Source organism: Trachurus trachurus (assembly GCF_905171665.1).
Source record: "Trachurus trachurus genome assembly, chromosome: 17".
Taxonomy (NCBI): domain Eukaryota; kingdom Metazoa; phylum Chordata; class Actinopteri; order Carangiformes; family Carangidae; genus Trachurus; species Trachurus trachurus.
Window position 1 is genome coordinate 30,142,880 of NC_139900.1, and position 18,209 is coordinate 30,161,088.

General features: G+C 42.1%; 2 protein-coding genes across 5 annotated transcripts in view; one reads left to right on the forward strand and one right to left on the reverse strand.

Annotated features, from left to right (window-relative positions):
* Nucleotides 1–2,299: 2,299 nt before the first annotated feature.
* On the forward strand, nucleotides 2,300–6,401 carry LOC311000153 (histamine H3 receptor-like; the record flags this gene model as incomplete). The annotated part of the gene is made up of 3 exons (XM_083990788.1): nucleotides 2,300–2,537; nucleotides 3,084–3,250; nucleotides 5,649–6,401. 3 exons carry the CDS (start codon nucleotides 2,300–2,302, stop codon nucleotides 6,399–6,401), a joined length of 1,158 nt encoding a protein of 385 aa, XP_083846914.1.
* A 9,824-nt stretch (nucleotides 6,402–16,225) lies between these two features.
* Nucleotides 16,226–18,209, reverse strand: part of znf521 (zinc finger protein 521) — an 89,997-nt gene continuing 88,013 nt past the window's right edge. For all 4 annotated transcript variants that reach the window (XM_083991447.1, XM_083991445.1, XM_083991446.1 and 1 more), the window contains one exon: nucleotides 16,226–16,656. In XM_083991447.1, coding sequence (XP_083847573.1) covers nucleotides 16,627–16,656 — 30 coding nt within the window. In that variant the 3' untranslated portion in view covers nucleotides 16,226–16,626. The remainder of the gene's footprint in view (nucleotides 16,657–18,209) is intronic.

The window sequence follows — 18,209 nt, forward strand, 5'->3', positions numbered from 1 at the left end:
TAGGCAGTTAGAAACTACAGAAATATTGAACTTACAGCTTGGCCCTTACGGGACATTTTTATTGATGAGTATTTGCAATTCACCAGAGTTTGAGACCCATTCATGAGAAGTTACAGTAGTTGTCATTTGTCATGTTGGTAGTCATTCTTAAAAGTAGGGCAGATAATCATGAGTGGACATTTTGTGAGGTCAGCTCAAATATGAGTCAAACCCCTTATGAAATCCCTTTGCTGGGCTACCTGTTATACACCTATTGCCAAAAGTGTATTTAAAAAATGAATCAGAAAAATAATGAATATTTTCCCGTCTCCCAACACAAATGACAATTATAAAACATTACTCACATGGTACTCATTCAGTCCTTTTCGTCAAAGCTAACACACCAGGGAGTCGAAACTGGGGCATCCGATGACTCAAATGAGGCGATGCTGCCAAAGAAGCTCTGGTCAAAATTTCTACTAATGTGGACGTACGTTTCACTTTAATTTAGCCTATTGTGAACAACAAGGAGTGTGAGTGAAGCTGAATAAAAACTCCTCTGCTTTACCATGTGCCGTCACGTTTGTTCCTGTGCTCTAACTGCGACGTGACTAACATGGTGGTGCTATTTGGGAGAAAATAACAGTAATTCAGGCTGGGGCCCCTTCAGTCACTTCTGCCGTGTTTCTCATTTCCCCTGGACCACAGCTGGGGGACTGACAGGATAGAATCATAATGCAAATGAGGGTGACAACTTCTTTCACTGTGTGTGTCATAGGGAGATGATACTATATACACACACACACACACACACACACACACACACACACACACACACACACACACACACACACACACACACACACACACACACACACACACACAGGATGTAGGCTAGCTAAACAGGTGCATGAAATGTAAGATGGTGAATATTTGGTATGGTTAAACTGTAATTTTTACAAAGCGTGTTAATGAGAGCTAGAGTGACAGTGCCCCAGTACAGTATGTGTTGCCACCCACTCGCCTCATACTGCTGGTGGCTTGCACAGGTTTTCATGTCAGTCTGAGTGAAGGTGCTGGCTGTCGGCAAGGTGGGAGGAAGTGTTAACAAAATTGTGAGATTTATTGTGGGGGAAAAAAAACTGCTGCAACCCAGCTTATAAATCATACAAGTGCTACTGGGTAAAAACCTTGAAGCTCGTGTCAGCTTTGAGGAGAGGAAAGAGAAGGAATTTGTACATAATTGACGATGGAGGAATCGTATAGGCATCAGAAATAATAATAATAATAATAAAAAACAGCATAGTAATACATTTCTAGTTAACTTATTTTTTGTTTATAGACAAATTGTAAAGTTCTTGATTCAATTTGGGATGAGGTCCCATTTAACTGGTGATCTGTACTGGGTATGTGATCTGGACTAAGGCATCCAATCCATGTGAACCTGATACTGGCATACATTGATCCTGATTCTGATAGACTGTATCCTAATACCAGCTGAATATGATTTTGTCACGTTGCCACATTCATCAATATCCTGCATCATATCCCACAGCATGCTGTTGTGAGGCAACCACGAACTTTAGGTGCCTATGCTGCTTGCTTGTGTGGTGATGAGTGCAAGCTTTTTCAATTGTGGGTGCCGCTGTGGGAGTGTGCCTGAGAATCAAATATGAGGTTTTCATGAATGGATTTCATCAGGGACAAGATATGACTTGAAACTGGCAGATGAGTTCACTGTGTTGACTCACAGCATGAAAAATATCACATAATGAAAAAAAGACTACATTGACAAGTGAGTTGTAATCATCAGTTATTATCAAGTGTGGATGCTGCAGAAAGAACATGATTTCCTAAAGCGGGAGGATGTGTCATCCCCCATTCAATTCACCACATTAGTGAAATGAACTTTTGTGCCCTGTTACTGTCTAAAACTTATTGTAGCAGTATCACTTCATCATAGGTTACTCTATGGACCAAAGGAATCATATATAGATGAGATCTTGGACTGAGTGTGTGTTGAAGACTATTCCGTGACCACAGCGAGGCGTTATCTCCCGGACACCGGCACTGCTGGTAAACGCGCGCAATTCACCAAAGTGTCCAGGGCAGGCTGCGTTTTGTGGAGAGCATCGTGCGCTCTCTCGTGGATCTTCTTGGGCAGTGTGCACGGCTTCAATGAGAAAGCGAGGCTGTCTGAGCGCGTGTATGGGGGTGTTTGATGCGGTGTCCATTCGCCAGACACCTGTTGCTGGCTAATGATCAGCGCTGGTCTTCTGAGGATTTGTCTACCGCCTCATTCAACCTCGCAATCAGGACCATGTCGGAGGAACAAACTGAGTCCAACTCCAGTGGGTATTATTTTGACAGCGCAGTCCCCAGCACCCTCGTGTTTTCAGGACCGATGTTTGTCATTCTGATGGTGATGATGGTGACTTTGGTTGTTGTGATAGTTTTGGGAAACGCACTGGTAATTTTCGCTTTTAAAGTGGACAAGAGTTTGAGAAGACAATGCAATTACTACTTCCTCAATTTGGCAGTGTCAGATTTCCTCGTAGGTGAGTAGTTCAACATTGATCTTTTTTATAGACATGAATAACAGAATAAAATGCGAATTTTACATTCTGTCATATAGTTATATTTAAAGTGCAGTTTTAAAATCATTCAAATGTATGTGATGCTGTGATACAAGGTAAGTACAGATGTTTGTTAGTAAGTGGAAATTTAAATATTTAGCAACTGCTCCTTCCTTCCTTTATTTTTGGTAATCTCCTCATGATCTGCTATTTCATACCCACTCATTCTAACTTTCATCCCTTCATTTGAAGTAGGCTACAGTAAGGTTAAAGAAAAGATTTCACTGTGACACTTTACTTGAAGTTCCTGTAAACATTTAATAAATGATTTCTAACATAATATGATGTAGCTGTTATAAGCAGTGGTTATTAATGTATTGTCATAAAACTGCCAATGAATTGAGATTATTACTCTGTGCTTTGTCATATTGTTTTTGATTTACTGAAGGGGATTAATTAAAGCACATGGCTGACAGTGTACCACACATTTCTTAGTTTTTGATCTCATTCCAACAACTGTTTGTGTAGGGGCATTCTGCATCCCAGTCTACATCCCCTACATCCTCACAGGCAGGTGGACCCTGGGCCGAGGACTGTGTAAACTGTGGCTGGTCATGGACTACCTGCTTTGTTCTGCGTCCGTCTTCAGCATTGTCCTCATCAGTTATGACCGTTTCCTGTCAGTCACCAGAGCAGTGAGTGGAAAATCCTGCACCACCCACATACTAACACACACAGTGCGTAAGTAGGATTATTCTGACACAGTAGCCTGATATATAGAGGAAAATGAGACTTTGTCATGGTCAAATTAAGTTAAACCAGAGTACAGTAGTACTAATTCTGAACTTTCTTGGGATAATATCTGCTTCTCAGTTTTATCCCAGAGAGAATCAACTTTATTTCCACATTTAAGTGAACCATAAAAAGTAAAGTGTTAAAAGCTGAAGAGCTCTTTCCCTTGTAGCTGTCCACTTGCTCGCTGCTTGTGGTTTGTGGCCTAATTTCTGACTGGTGAGTCTCCCAGGTTATTGGTAGGCTAGGGGCAGCAGTACCTCATTCACTCAAATGTGTCCATCTGCAGAGGTTAATCATTCCTGACCCATTCAGGCCCGGTGCCACCCCTAATTATAGTCCTTTCCCATGACGAACATCAAAAAGTCACATTTCGACTTATGGACGGTCTGGGCTGTAGAAAATAGGCAGAAAACAACACATTGATGTCGTTATAACTAAACTTTAATCAATGATATGCTTAAGGTGTTTAATTCATCAGGTTCAAATAATGTTACCCATGTTCCTTAGCCTTATTTTATTTATTTTTGGTCCAGACAATATTGTCAATTTTCTATTTTCTGCCTGTCTTGGCATAGATCTAACACTTAGCATACATTTCCAAACCTAAGCAGCTGTTCGCCCCTTTGAATCTTTTGTTGAGGCTTTTCTCTGCATTAGCTGGCTGACTATATTCTATACACAGTGTGCTAACTTAAGGTGGGATGAGGCTTGGCATAGTAGACAGAGAGTGTTCTGTTTCCTTTCACAAGCAAACACTTAACATCAGAGCAATGAATACAAATAACACCAGAGAGAGGGAGAGCCTCTTCTTTAATTAGCTAGCTTTGATCATAGAGATCCTCCTCCGTGCCATGGTCCTTCCAACCTGGAGAGATCAATCATAGCTCAAACAGACCACCGGCAGCCAAACAGCATTTTCCTAAAAGCATTTCTCTCTGAACATTGGAAGACAAAGGCTTGTCAACAGTCACAGGACAAAGTTTGTCTTTGAAAAGAAAAGATGGAGTCAGATTAGATGCATATATTTGGCAATTAGATGAAATGTTAGCACATTAACAAAATGTGTGCAGCATAGTAATGAAGAGAAAAGATCATATTTTATACGTTAGTTAGTCTCCATTACGAGAATGAGCTAAGATCCATCCCAGGGAGTTAAGGAGCAATCGAACGTCTTAAAAAGATAATGTAAAAATCAGATTCATGAGGACACATGACTCATCTCTGTTGAGTGCAGCATCATTACATGAAGCAGCACAAGGCTTACTGTGCACCTAGTGATCTATACAAACATAAACAGAGGCCATTTGACTCTTCTTGAAAGAAGCAGAGCAGTTTTGTTCTCATCATTCAGAACAGTGCAGAGCAGCTGGAGAGGTTGTAGAGTACACTGCCCGCTGAACTAGAATGTGGACAGGGACATAGGATGTGACACTAATTGAGACAAGTGGTCATAAGAGGTCCCTCATTGACTTAACACACATTCACATACTTTTCTGTACTGCATGCTGTCAGGGTGTTGGACACATTGTGAGTTCATTTGTTTTGTCTCTGCATCCAAATGACTGATTTCATAAACATCTAATTATGTATCCGGATGCATATTATACCGTATGTTCCAGTGTTATGAGCTTTATATGTGATTATAATAAAAAAAAAACCTTAGTGGAGGCCTGGTGACTGTTGTGGTTAACAGTGCTGCTATTAAACTAAGTACCTTTACTTAATGACTAAACAGTTTTGAGCTAATTGAACTGTGTTTAGTTCCTCGATCTCTGCTACACTACAGTTACCACTGACTTTACACATTAATACATTAGTGTATTTACTAAATACATAACATGAAATCAGCTTACAAAATAATAAAATGCTTGAAAATAATGTATAACATACAGTAGTTTACATCCTAAATTAGATCCTAACCATTTGCAACATGAAAACCCTGTTTACACAGACAGGAGCTTCCCTGCCTGCACAATGTGTTCTTTTACTTTCAATACTTGAAGCATCTGTGGCTTAGTCATTTTATTTTAGTCATAATTTAAATGCAGGAACTTACTTGTGAGGCAGTGTGTTATTTGCCTTTTGCTGTGTCACATCAACAGTCTGAATACATCTTTCACCACTGGGGTAAAATAAGCATTACTGACCTTTTTATGGCTAAAGAGAGTTTACTTATGGAGAATTGTGTTGTTGTAAATATTTCTACCATACAGTAATAGGAGAATGCAATCAGAGTGACCCCACTCTACCAGCATTATTTAAAATATATTTTCTGATTTATGCTTACATTTGCTGCAGGTAAGTTATCGTGCCAGGCAGAGCATGACTCATCAAGCCATAATCAAGATGATCGCTGTCTGGGTGTTAGCCTTTGTCCTGTATGGCCCAGCTATCATTTTCTGGGAGCTGGCTGTGGGTAGGAGCCGCGTGCCAAAGGATGAGTGCTTTGCAGAGTTCTATTACTCTTGGTACTTCCTGCTGAGTGCCTCAATGCTGGAGTTTTTCTCTCCTTTCATCTCGGTGGCTTTCTTCAACCTCAGCATTTACCTCAGCATACGCAGGAGGAGGTTCAACAGCAGGGATGCACAGCTACACCTTCAAATGAGCGAACCTGCCTCTGCCCAGGGGAAAGGTATCCCCCTGTCCCACAACTGGGGGTTTGGGATGAAACTGGCTGTAAGAGGCTCTATCCACTCCCAGACCTCCTCTCCCAGTTTCGGTAAACTAGATCCCTCAACCAGCAGGGCGGCCCAGCCTAGCCGTCTGTCCAGGGATAAGAAAATTGCTAAGTCCCTGGCCATCATAGTGTGTGTGTTTGCCATCTGCTGGGCACCGTACACCCTACTGATGATCATCCGTGCTGCCTGCAGAGGGCGGTGCATCCAGCATCACTGGTACGAGGTCACCTTCTGGCTCCTGTGGCTCAACTCTGCTATTAACCCATTCCTGTACCCGCTTTGCCACAGTAGCTTCCGCAGGGCCTTTAGTAAGATTCTCTGCCCGAAGCGGCACACAACTCCCCCGTCATCTGTCCTTCGTGCTGGCCAGTGACAAGCGGGTGGACGGTGACAAACAACGTGCCAAAGCCATGGATGGAAGTATTCAGACTCTTTAACACATACATTCCCCAGTGTTAACCAATGAAGCTATAAACTGTGCTACACAGATTGTATTATAGATCACAATCAGTGGCTCTGAAAGGTGTTTGGATGTATAAGGTTGGTTCTATACAGTGTAATGTAACTGACTGTCAGTCAGTTCACTATGTATTAGACATTGATCATAAGTGTGGAAATGATTATCCTGCCACAAGTACTGTAATCATAATGCCAACAAAAGTATTGTGGTAATTATTATAGAATAATTTTCACTAACTGTAAGAACTGGACATGTTCAACAGTGCGCCTTTGGATAGGAGAAAATAACAATAAAGCTTGAAACAGATCCAGATCAATGTCATGCAGACAATGTAATAACGAGACCTGTTGGCTATGTCTTATGTACTGTACTGTGTGCATCTGTGGAAATAAGGTCAAGAAACATTCTTCAGCAGATTTATTGTCCACCAATGATGGTAGATAGATACACAATGATTGCTGGCTTAATAGAAAAGTGTTGGTTATGTTTACTTCTTTCTGTTGATCAGCTTCTATTTTAAATTTACTCACACGATTTTGAGCATTTATGTTTAGTGTTCAAATGATGGACCCACTGTGACGTCGGTGCTGCAGCTGAGGTAAAACAGATCACTATCACCCTCTGCTGTCAGAAAGTTTACTGCTATTTTCTACTCTTCCTATTTCACAAAAACAGTGATGGAAACACAAAGTGCCATTAAGTATACCTGTATGTACTGTACGTATAATGTAATGTTTTATCAAAGCCAAGCAAGGGGCTGTTTTCCCATGTTTAATTTAAAAATACGCTACATTACATCACATTACATTGAATAGTAAAGGTAGTGCAGGATTGCATTCACCTAATGTATTTATAAATAATTTGTTTTTATAGCAACAATGCAAACAAAACGTTATTCACCATACCATACCATAGCATACCATAGCATACTATAGCATACCATACCATACTCTTCTATACGATTGATTATCAATCATATTGCCACTCCAGAGAAATACCAGCATTTCTTTTTTTTTTTGGTTTTCATTTATTTAGTTAGTTTTACGGTAAATGTTTTGAGAGATGTAACCTGTTTACAAACAATGCCAAAACACCAAGACTGTGAAGAGCAGGTGTGTATATGCTTGTGCCACTAGATGTCACCGTTAACCTTTGCAGCATCCCGTGTGCGCAGTGCTTGTAGGATTGAGCTTCCATTCATCATGGAGTGAAGACAGTCTTTGAGATTTTCTATGGTTTCCATGAACTGTTTCATTTTATTGTTTGTGCTTGAATTGTCAGTTAAATATTGTTGCGCCCTGACTGATTCAGATTGTGATAGGCGAATGTAACCTAATAACCACAGGTCTATAAAATTGGATGGTGCTCTCTTCAGATTTACTCTCAGTGATTCATTTCACTACTTACTGTCGCATAAAAATAAAAGAGACAATAGTCGCAGTATGCCCTGTGTTTTAGCAATTGTTATATATACTCCATACTGTTTTGCTACTAAGCACAGTTTGTGTAAATGATTTACTAGAATAGATTCTTAAATCTTGAAAATGATTGTATGAACGTGTAAATTATTGTTTCATTTCAAGTGATTTCACTGTAGAATTTTCACAAATAAATCGTCTCTGTAACTGGCTCCTAGTCTTTAAGACATGAAGTAAAACACCATTTTGTTCATGTGTTGCATTGTAACACATAAATGAAAGCACACAGAAGGCTGCATTATGACCTGTGGTTGCTGTCTACCTGACGGCTAACTGGGTCAGTGCCAAGTGCCGAGTGGCTTTTGTTTGATGTGCAGATGAAAAGCTGAGAGTGCAATTCAATTTTTGTATTGTTCTCCGGTCTGGGTAGGTTTGATTTGATAGATTAAACAAGTTCTTTCCAGATGTAGACTTATTAAACCTGTAATTACGCCATCATGTTAGATAGTGGGGTTACATTTTGCAGGTGCCTGGGTCCCACAGGGGAGTTACATTGCTCAAATTGTTGCTGTTGCCTGTGTGCACATCTGGGCCCCTGGTCAGGTGCTAGGAATAAGGGCACAGCTGCAGGGAACAGGCCACTGCCGCCCACCCCCACCTCTCCTCGCTCCCTCTCCGCCTGTGGCGTGATGGGGGGACAGAAGCACACTTCTGACCAGAGGGATGCAGGCACATTTCCCTTGGGATGACAGAACTGCATTTATCAGCAGAATGGCAAGCCTGGGTTTACTCCCTGTGTATCTAAATGCGACAGCAAGAGCCGTATCACTGTGAGGAGTGCTTGCACTGTGCGCAGTTGTATTAGGAGTACTGCTATTGATTTTGTTGATAGATTGAAATGTCATGGCATGCGTGCCAAACTGATTGGCTACTGGCTGCGCATGTATCGGGGATCATGCCAGTTTGTCCACGAGGGGAAACACCATGAAAAACACAGATGAGAAATAATAATATTGTTCTTACATACTGTATGTGTGTGTGTGTGTGTGTGTGTGTGTGTGTGTGTGTGTGTGTGTGTGTGTGTGTGTGTGTGTGTGTGTGTGTGTGTGTGTGTGTGTGTGTGTGTGTGTGTGTGTGTGTATCTTTGTGATCATATTCTGTGTGTATGTGTGAAAGTGTTTATGGAGGGGTTTGGATTTCTATGACCCTAAGCAATGTATCTAAAAGCTGTGACCCCAAATGGAGTGCACCTGTGCCCCCAAAGTTTATGGAGCCCCATTAGCAGGGACTCAGTCAGTGATCAGAGGGAGGAGAGTGCCTATATAACCTTCCCATGAGAATCCCTGCATAGCTAAAGTCTTAGAGATTCCCCTTTAGCACTTTCTTGGAATGACTTAATGCTGAAATCTCTTGTTTTCAAACCAAATTACACCTCAGTGCCACGCAATAGATAATAAAAGGCGACAGATGTATAATGAAGCCACTGTAATGTTTGGCATAAGAAAGAACACAAAAGATGGCAGCATTCTCACATACCGAGCTCTTAACAACAAAGCAACGACCAATACGCTGACTGCACTTTCATTTTGGAGTGAAGCTGAAACATAAAAGTGAACCTGCGCACAAAACCAAACCACTTTAATCTGCAGATACAGGTCAGAACTCTGACCTCTTTTGAAAATATAGCATCACTTAGTGTACATTTTCCCCTGCGTAGGCTGTTCACTTTCTCAGCTAACTAAATGTACACCACAGTTAATATTTCATGAGGAACATACTCAAAAAGAAAAAAACTGACTATTTCTGCTTGATTTTTGCCTTTTTCCGTTCTTCCGTTTTTTCCCTCTGCTTTTTCCTGCAGTGTACTTCCTGACTAGAGATTAAATAATTCCATTGGAATCCTCTTAGGATGGGTTCCCAGCACTTGGCAATTAAACAATTACATTTAATCAGCATGGGGCGACGCTTCAAGTCACCCTCATTTCAGACGTTGATTAAAAGCAATTCTGCAGTGGTTATTGCCGTCGACTTTAGAAACTGTGGTTCACTTAGGTTTACTGCATCTGTGGGGTCAGGTTGGATAGCAATATGGCAGGTTCAGTGGTGGTCGGGAGCTGTATCTGCCTCTGGTGGGTAAAACAGTAATGACAGAACTCATGGCAGACCATATATTGTCCCTTAAGTCAGAGCTAGTTAGATTACTTAGAGACATCTTGACCCTACAGCGAAGAAGACTCGACGAACAATGGAAAGGAGAGGGGCATTAAGTTATGCATGTGGGAGTCTGAATCCTGTGTGAGTTTTTTTTTTTTTATATTACACGTGTATATTTTACTGTGTGTATGCACAGCTGTTTCTTTTTGCATTTGCATTTAAGTGCATTTGACTTGAATGAAATGCACCTTGACGCATACAATTTCATCATGCCATGCAATAACATCTCCCTGTGTGATGGCAAACAAGCTGAGAGAGGGCGCACACGGAGGTGGGATGGAGGGGTGGGGGCTTCTATGCGAGTTGTATCTGACATTATGCTTGAGTGAAAGAGTGCTACGTGGCATCGGGCTGAAGCAAACTATAGTCCTCCCAGTGCAACACAGATGAGTTGTGATGGATATCCAGCCCCCCTCTTGTGAAACCCAGGTGCCCCTGTTTCATAAGGCACCCCACCGCCTCTCCAGCCCTCTTAATTAGCAGCTTCCGTCAGCTGGCACCCAGGCCTTCAAGCACCAGTCACTGGCCTCTGCTGCTGAAGGAATCCAGTTCACTCCAGATCTTCATCTTTTCTAACACATGGACACACACATGGGCGGACTGAGCAAGAAGCATTCGTTTTTTTTTTTTTTTTTTGCAAACCTGGTGTCCAGATTAGATGAAAGCTGGGGGGATGAGAAAATACTGTTGCATGCTTTACCCTGTGTGTTACTCAGTCTTTAATAATGATGGGCATCTGCAAAGAGTTGGCCGTGAGTTATGAGTCTCAGCTGCAGATACGCTGTAAGAAGACATTGATGATTTTTATATGATGAAGTCAAATATAGATAAAAGGTTTCACCAGGACGAGAATGTAGCCTTTTTCCTGGCGCAGTATCATAGCTGCGCTGTAACAATAGTCTCTTCTAATGACATTCCCCTAGTAACTTCTTGCCTCTACAAATCTCAGGGGGGAAGCGCTACAAAAAGTGATAATTACATGAAATATACATAGAGAATAAAGGGAGCATGTTTACATAACCAGGCCCATAAATATCTGACTGAGAAGACATTGTTCTCCGACTCCTTTTAAGCTGATCTCCCAGGGATGCCATTTTAATGACATGATGGTTTAAAGAGATGCTGCTCCATCTCGTTCCATATTTAATTAACTTTTGCTTTTCTGACGCAGAGGAAAAACAGAATAAAGAAAGCGTGATAGAGACAAACACAAACGATAGCGAGGAGACAATAACAAATAGCTGGGAGAACAGGGAGGGAGGCAGGGGGAACATGAGCAGAGACCTTGTCATGCTTTTGTGAGCTGTTTACAATACAAGAGATGCAATGGGAGAGGAGGGGTGGTGGAAGAGCGAGAGCGAGGAAAGACTGACATGGGTGAGAAAGTGATGAGAGTGAAGGATGAGGAAGAGAGGAAAAAGTGAACGGGAAGCCCCAGATTTAAGGGAAAAAAGAAGAGTGAGATGAAATTAAGAAGAAGGAAAAGAGGAAAGAATACAGGGGGAATGGGGCCCTTGTTTTCCCATGGGGCTCCATTATGGAGCATTTTTTAGTTCATCACCAACAAGCAAACAAGAGGAAATAAATCTGAAACTGACAGCACGAGGCAACATGTTTAACTGATTGTCTAGATTTCACAAAAATACCGGTAAGTAAAATAAACATTAACAAACATACAATGAAAAAAAGAAGCTCCCTTTTTTGTATTCTGCTTCAGTCTCCTTCTCCACATTTGTTTTTGCAAGGCGCACCAATGTTTATCTGCCATGTGTTCATTAAATAAACTAATGGCAGTATTAACATAATGTACAAAAATATACAAAGATTTCTGCCAGTTTTAAAACACGGTTAAAGAGATTTAATACACTACATACTGCAGAAATCTATTTTGACATTTCTGCTCGTGAAGTCACCCAGTGCACTGAAGCATTTGAACTGAGTGCAATAAACTCGAATCATTTAACCAATGAATTCATACTCTGGCACTTAGAAACAAGGGACTGTCCAGAATTTGGATTGCCCTCCTCTCTCTCAGGCAGTGTGTTTTCCATTTTTCTGTCAGCTGTATACAGTGTATGCTGCATTATTGATACTTTCTTTCCCTTCTTCTCTCCTCTTGTTAGACTCTTCCCTTGTCCTCATCTCATCACAACAGCCACACTGGCTGCGGAGCCTGGAGAGTTGCCGTGAATTTGACCCCACCTGGTCTATATTTTATTGCTTGGTGTTTAATACATTTTTGAAAATCCTCCCCCATCCCATCCAAAAAAAAGAAAGATATAGTGCCTTGTCTATTTCAAGTGTCTGTCTTGCTGAAGCAGAGGGAGATGACTGGAGGGGGATACTCACCTTCAGCTCTCCCAGTTCAGGAGACAGGGGGGATCATTAGGAGGGGCTATAAAGGAGGGATGAGTGTGAATGTGTTTGTTTGTCTATATGTGTGTTAGCTCGGTGATGGACTGACGACTCGTCCTGGTCGTACCCTGCTTCTTGCCCAGTTGTGTGCTGGGATAGGCTGGAGTCCCCAGTGACCCTGTAGAGGATAAATGGTTTTTTAAATGGATGGAGAGATGAAAGATGCATCTCCCCAACACAGATCAACTCCAAATAAATATTTTATTTTAAAATCCACTTTTATTTACATGTGCTGGTTTTGAACTTGTGCAGTTTGAGACAATAAAGATGAGGGTAAAGATTCAGAATCACCAGACCTGAGGGTGACGTTCATATCTCCAGCCATATCCATTCCCTCTTTTTGATCTATTACCTGGCAACTACTGTACTGTATCAGAAAAAAATCTTTAAAGTAACTTTACTCCATAGAGAATAATGCATAACTTTTCTATTTAGTGTTACTATTATTACCCACAATTGCATTTTTTCATGACATAGAAATAGGGTGTACACAGAATTACACAGGGAATACACAATAGACAATAACAAAGGCCCTTGTGCTCGACCCATAAACACTGTGGCGGGGCAACATACTTAGGTTGAGGCGTCCATTTTGCTGACACAGTTTTGAAGTGAAAAGATGGCTCTCTGGATGTGGAGTGTCGGTGTGAGAGATTGGGTTACCCCAGACACTCCCAGCGGATCTCCCGGCCAAATGGATCTGGATCTCATGCTTGGGCGCACATATTGAATGCCATAAGAGGTCTCTGAGGTCTCCTTCAGTGGGAGGAATGCACAGCCTAACAATGTGGAGTTTTCACCAAACTAAATTTTGCACCAAAGAAGAGCGACATCAAGGACACAGGAACAAAAGGGACGAGCACCGAATGCATACTTAGTATATACATTTTCAGCTTCCTGGGTAGCAACATACTGTACTGCACAGGTTCAGGAGGATCTCATAATTCTTTAATAAAGTCTTAACATGAGGCTGCCATTTTTTTTCCCCTCCAGAGGATTATGGGTATTATAGGCTGTCAAATAAAAAAAAAAAAAAAATGCCATTTCGCACATAACCTGGACAAGAACAATGGCATTTCAGCAACTCCCAACATCTGGCCCAGCTGCTCAGTTTCACTGAAGGCTGGCCAGGCTCTTAGCAGCACTCAGTGCCAATTGCATCGAGGTTACGTTCAGGCGACGACACTGTGGAGGATCAGCCAGGCTAAGTTATCTCTGAACAAGCCATCCATTCTGCTGCTTTCTGATGGAAGAATACTTGGGGGCTGTGTAATTATATTGCTTTAAATGAACCCCTGAGAATGCGCCTGCCAAAGCGCCCACAAAGTCTCACACTTGGGCGAGTGTCAGAAACACAACGCTTGTGTATGCACTCATGTGTGTAGCCGTGTGTGTGTGTGTGTGTTTTGCTGCTTAGGCTGGCTTTAAAAGGGAGGCCGCAGTGGTTCTGATACGCCTCACAAGTGAATTTAATTAAATCATAAATATGAGCTGGAGGCCGCCACCCAATTTAATGTAATGGATGATGTGGGCCAGTCTATCTCTGGCAAAGCAAAGTTCTGGACCCGTTCAAATGCCCTTGAAGCTTATTAAAAGTGCCTGGCACAGGGAGATGCTAGCAAAGTTGTTTAATGGATGCCCAGCTAGCATTCAGTATGACAGTTAATGGTGGGCCGTACCATCTCTGATGCGGACGAGGGGTTGCGTCTTCATTGTGGAAGACTGTCACTGCATGAGGCCCTGCCCATTCCTCATCTGATCCTCGTTATAGTAATGCAATAAATGCTAATAGATGACAGACAACATGCACATTTGATGTTATGCTAGAAATGAGAAAATTCAATAAGACAAGCTTCACAAAACCCGATTACACTGCTTTATAAAACACTGTATGTGATCATTTCTTGTGACAAATCAGCTTCAATATTATCATCCGGAGGGATCACATCTATGGATTTATGTATGTTTTGCCCATAATGGATCAAATCTGCATATGCAGGAATACCATTGTGCTTCCTTTATTACTTTTATTTATGTAGAATAGGCATACAATGTGTGGTAAATATGCAGTAAATCTTATATACAGTATATAATGGACTACAGTATCTGCTTTGTATTTCAAATGAACAGTCATTTGTTACTCAGAGTATAACCTAGTTACAGTGCTATCAGATGCAGCACTGAGCCTTTTCAAAACAAAACTGAAAGCTTCAACAAATGTTATGCTGCTCGTGTGTCACCATTGATGAATCATTTGCTGAGACAGACAGATGTTGTTGCATGGGTTTTGTCCCATTCGGCAAAGGCAGAAGAATCTTTTCCTCGGTCTCCCGGAGAGCTGGAGGCTCCCTAAATAGACCTAGCGCAAGGGTGTGTAGAATGGGACCGCACAGGGTGATGGGTAATGGAGTCATTAATAACACAGACCTCCCTTAAGATGCTCAGATGTTCGTTAGTGAGAGCCACGAGGGAGTGAGGAAAAATAGGATGCAATTTGATACAATGAAAAAAAAAGCAGTGTAAGCTTTTGATGATGATTGCGTTTATGCTGTCATAGGTCTTGTCTGATGGGTTAATTGTATACACAGACACACACACATTCACGCACACAAACACGCGCGCCTCCTAGATAGATAATGAAGAAACCTGGAAGCCATTTCCTCATACAGTTTTTAATATTTCCATCACATGTGCAACACAAAAAAACGAGGTCTGCCAAATACAGAACTCCATATTTGTACAATACATTTTAATAACATTGGAGATAACTGTCCTTCTAGCTGCAGGAGATGGTGATTTCCTGTAAACTGTGTACGAACAAGTCTCAATCAAAATGTCAAAACATTAAAGTTTCATACAAAAGTGCATCTCAGGTTCAATGAATGCAAAACATTTACATAACAGAATGGTTTAAAGTTTGGATGATGCCACAATGGCTTCCAGCTTGAGCAGAGAGCAATGGGATACTGCGGAGAAACAAGAAGAGTACTTGGGCACTCTCCAGGAGAGCCAGGGAGTTTTGTCACTACGGTATATCCCCGAGACAGACTGAAATTGCGTTCAGTCTTCATGACCCCAAATCCAAATGGGTTTACTCCCCCCATTGAAAAAAAACAAAACATATGTAGAGATAACAAAAAAAAGAAAAGAAAAATTCCAGTAATCTCCAGGCTTCAAAGAGCAGTAAACATTAACAACAGAAATGTACAGGTTGAGTCAGTGGGCTGGAGATTTCCCCCTTGCTCTGAGAGCCACATGGGAGCTTCTGTTCACGAGCCAACCAGAGGAACTAGCCTTTTCCAAATCTGTGTCACTGCGTTTGCATATATCAGCATCCTGTCCTGTTTTTCTGTTCTCTGTGTTGTTGTTTTTTTCTCTCCCCCCCCCTCCTCTTTTCATCTGAACCCCAGCGCAGGCAGTGCAGATTAGTCGCACCGCTGTTCTCCGCTGGTCCTCTGGTAGCCATGTTTACGACAGACATACAGACAAGATCTCAGCTTATGCTGGTGAATCAAGCTTTTCTATCTCATAATGATTGACCATGTCAGGATACAGAGTGACATACTGCGCAGTAGGAGTGGCGCTGATGAAAAGAGTCCTCCTGACAACACTTGCCGGTTCCTACGGTTTCCTACACTCTCAGTGGCACCCTGTTTCTCCTTTACACAACTGGTTGAGTCCCATCTGGTCTGATTGACAATGTCATTGATCTTTTTTTCCCCCTCCTTCTCTTTTTTTGGACAAACATTTTGAACTGTACATTGGCAAATACTGTATAAGATTGCAATATAGCTGTAGTTAAGCAACACATGAAGAATTCTATGTACAAACAAGTTGGCTTTTTCTTATTTTTGAAATAATGGTCAGTAAAGAACTGAGAGGGTTCTTTTATGTTCTTTCCCCCTCTTTCTTTTATTTTTCTTTGCTCTTCTTTTTTCTTGCTGTGGCATGGTTCCTTGTGGTGTGACTGAATTGAATGTTCAGTGCAAGACAGTCAGTGGAAAAACTGCACTGACGGTAATTGGTGGTCAGACATTATTCTCTGCGTCATGTGGTCCTTGTTCTCGGCCACGGAGCTGATCTTTGCCATGTTAGCTGCTGTGCTGAGTCAACGTGTGGTTCTGTGAGGACAAAAAAGAAAACAGGGGAAACATTATGATCACATACAGTATACCCATACTTCGTGCCTGTTATTAAACAGACATTATTCCTGTTGCACCTTACAATTCATTTTAAAAAGCTAGGATAGACGGGCGACTGTCTTTTGATTATCTTGACATTTGAACATCATCATTATTAGACTTTCATTATCCAGATCCAATTAACTTGCACATGAGTCAAATCTGTCTGTGGATCAATAGCAGTTGGCTTTGGGATTACAGACAGTTAAGTCCTGGTCCAACACAAAGGCATGAGACCACTGACAGATAACATCCCGTTCCTCAGAAATCCTGCCTCCCGATCAAAGGCTGTATCCATGGAAACAAATCCATAACAAGGCGCTAACACACCTGATAGAATATCTTCCTAGGAGTCTTGTTTATCTAGTACCTACATGAATTGAATGTGCTGTATACAGTGCAGGAGAAAAAAAAAGTTTGTGGTGGTGCTGCTTTTTTTAATGCTGCGATTGTCCACATTTGTGTGTATATATGTAATGGTGCGCAATTCGCCATGATGCGATAACAAGCTGACAGCAACACTCTGTTTTGCTGTATCTCCCAAATTTATGCAGGCACACACACAGACCATTGAGAGTGGTTGTAGTGGGGCAGCTGTGCCAGGTTCTTTAAAGGGAGTGTGGACCAGGGGGTGTGTAACTGGTGTCCCTGGTGGGCTGAATCCAGGTCATCTTTTGAAGTGACTGCTAATCCCTTTAATGCAAACTACATGCCCCACTTGCTGCGCTCTGTTTAAAACACGGCCTTGGACTCTCTAAACTGGCATGGACTAGACACACCTGTCACAGAGTCATCATCACGCATGCATGCACAAATACACACACACCTCAGTGCACACATACATTTTGTCCTGCACATAGGTGCAAAATTAACCAAACAAGCATATGAAATAACATTCCCACCGCTGTTATAGTATAACTGAGAGATACGGCTGATCTAAAATGATTACTGCAACCTCAGTGAGAAGGTTCAGCAAAGCAGTCACCTTCAGTCCTGTTGGTGCAGAGTCCCTCAGGCAGCGCTAGGAGATGACTATTAGCCCCCGTTGCATTCATTCCTTCCCTCTTTACCCTTTCAGCTGCTTCCATGTAAAGCATTTAAACACCTCGACAGCTTTCCTTTCAGCTAGGGCGATTACTTCTCGACAGGTGGGGTAATAAGCTGTTTGACGGGGAGCAGGAGTGTGACCCCTGTAAGGGTTAGCGTGGCTCGCCTGGGCCCTGCTCTCCCTTTTTTAAAGAGGTGGCCCCGGACAGCTCCTCTGCCTTCCTCTCTCCTCTCTTGCTGAAATAAAGCTCCTTTAAGTGAGTCTGGGAGGAGACTCCCCACGGGACGCTTTCTCTCTCTCTCGCTCTCTCTCCCCGGCTCACCTCCTCCCCCCACCTCACACTCCACCAACCCCCTACCCCCCGGTGAAGACATCCTTGGCGTTGCAGAGAAGGGACAGGAGCACGGCAACCTTATTAATGAATGCGGCCCATTACCCGTCAGCC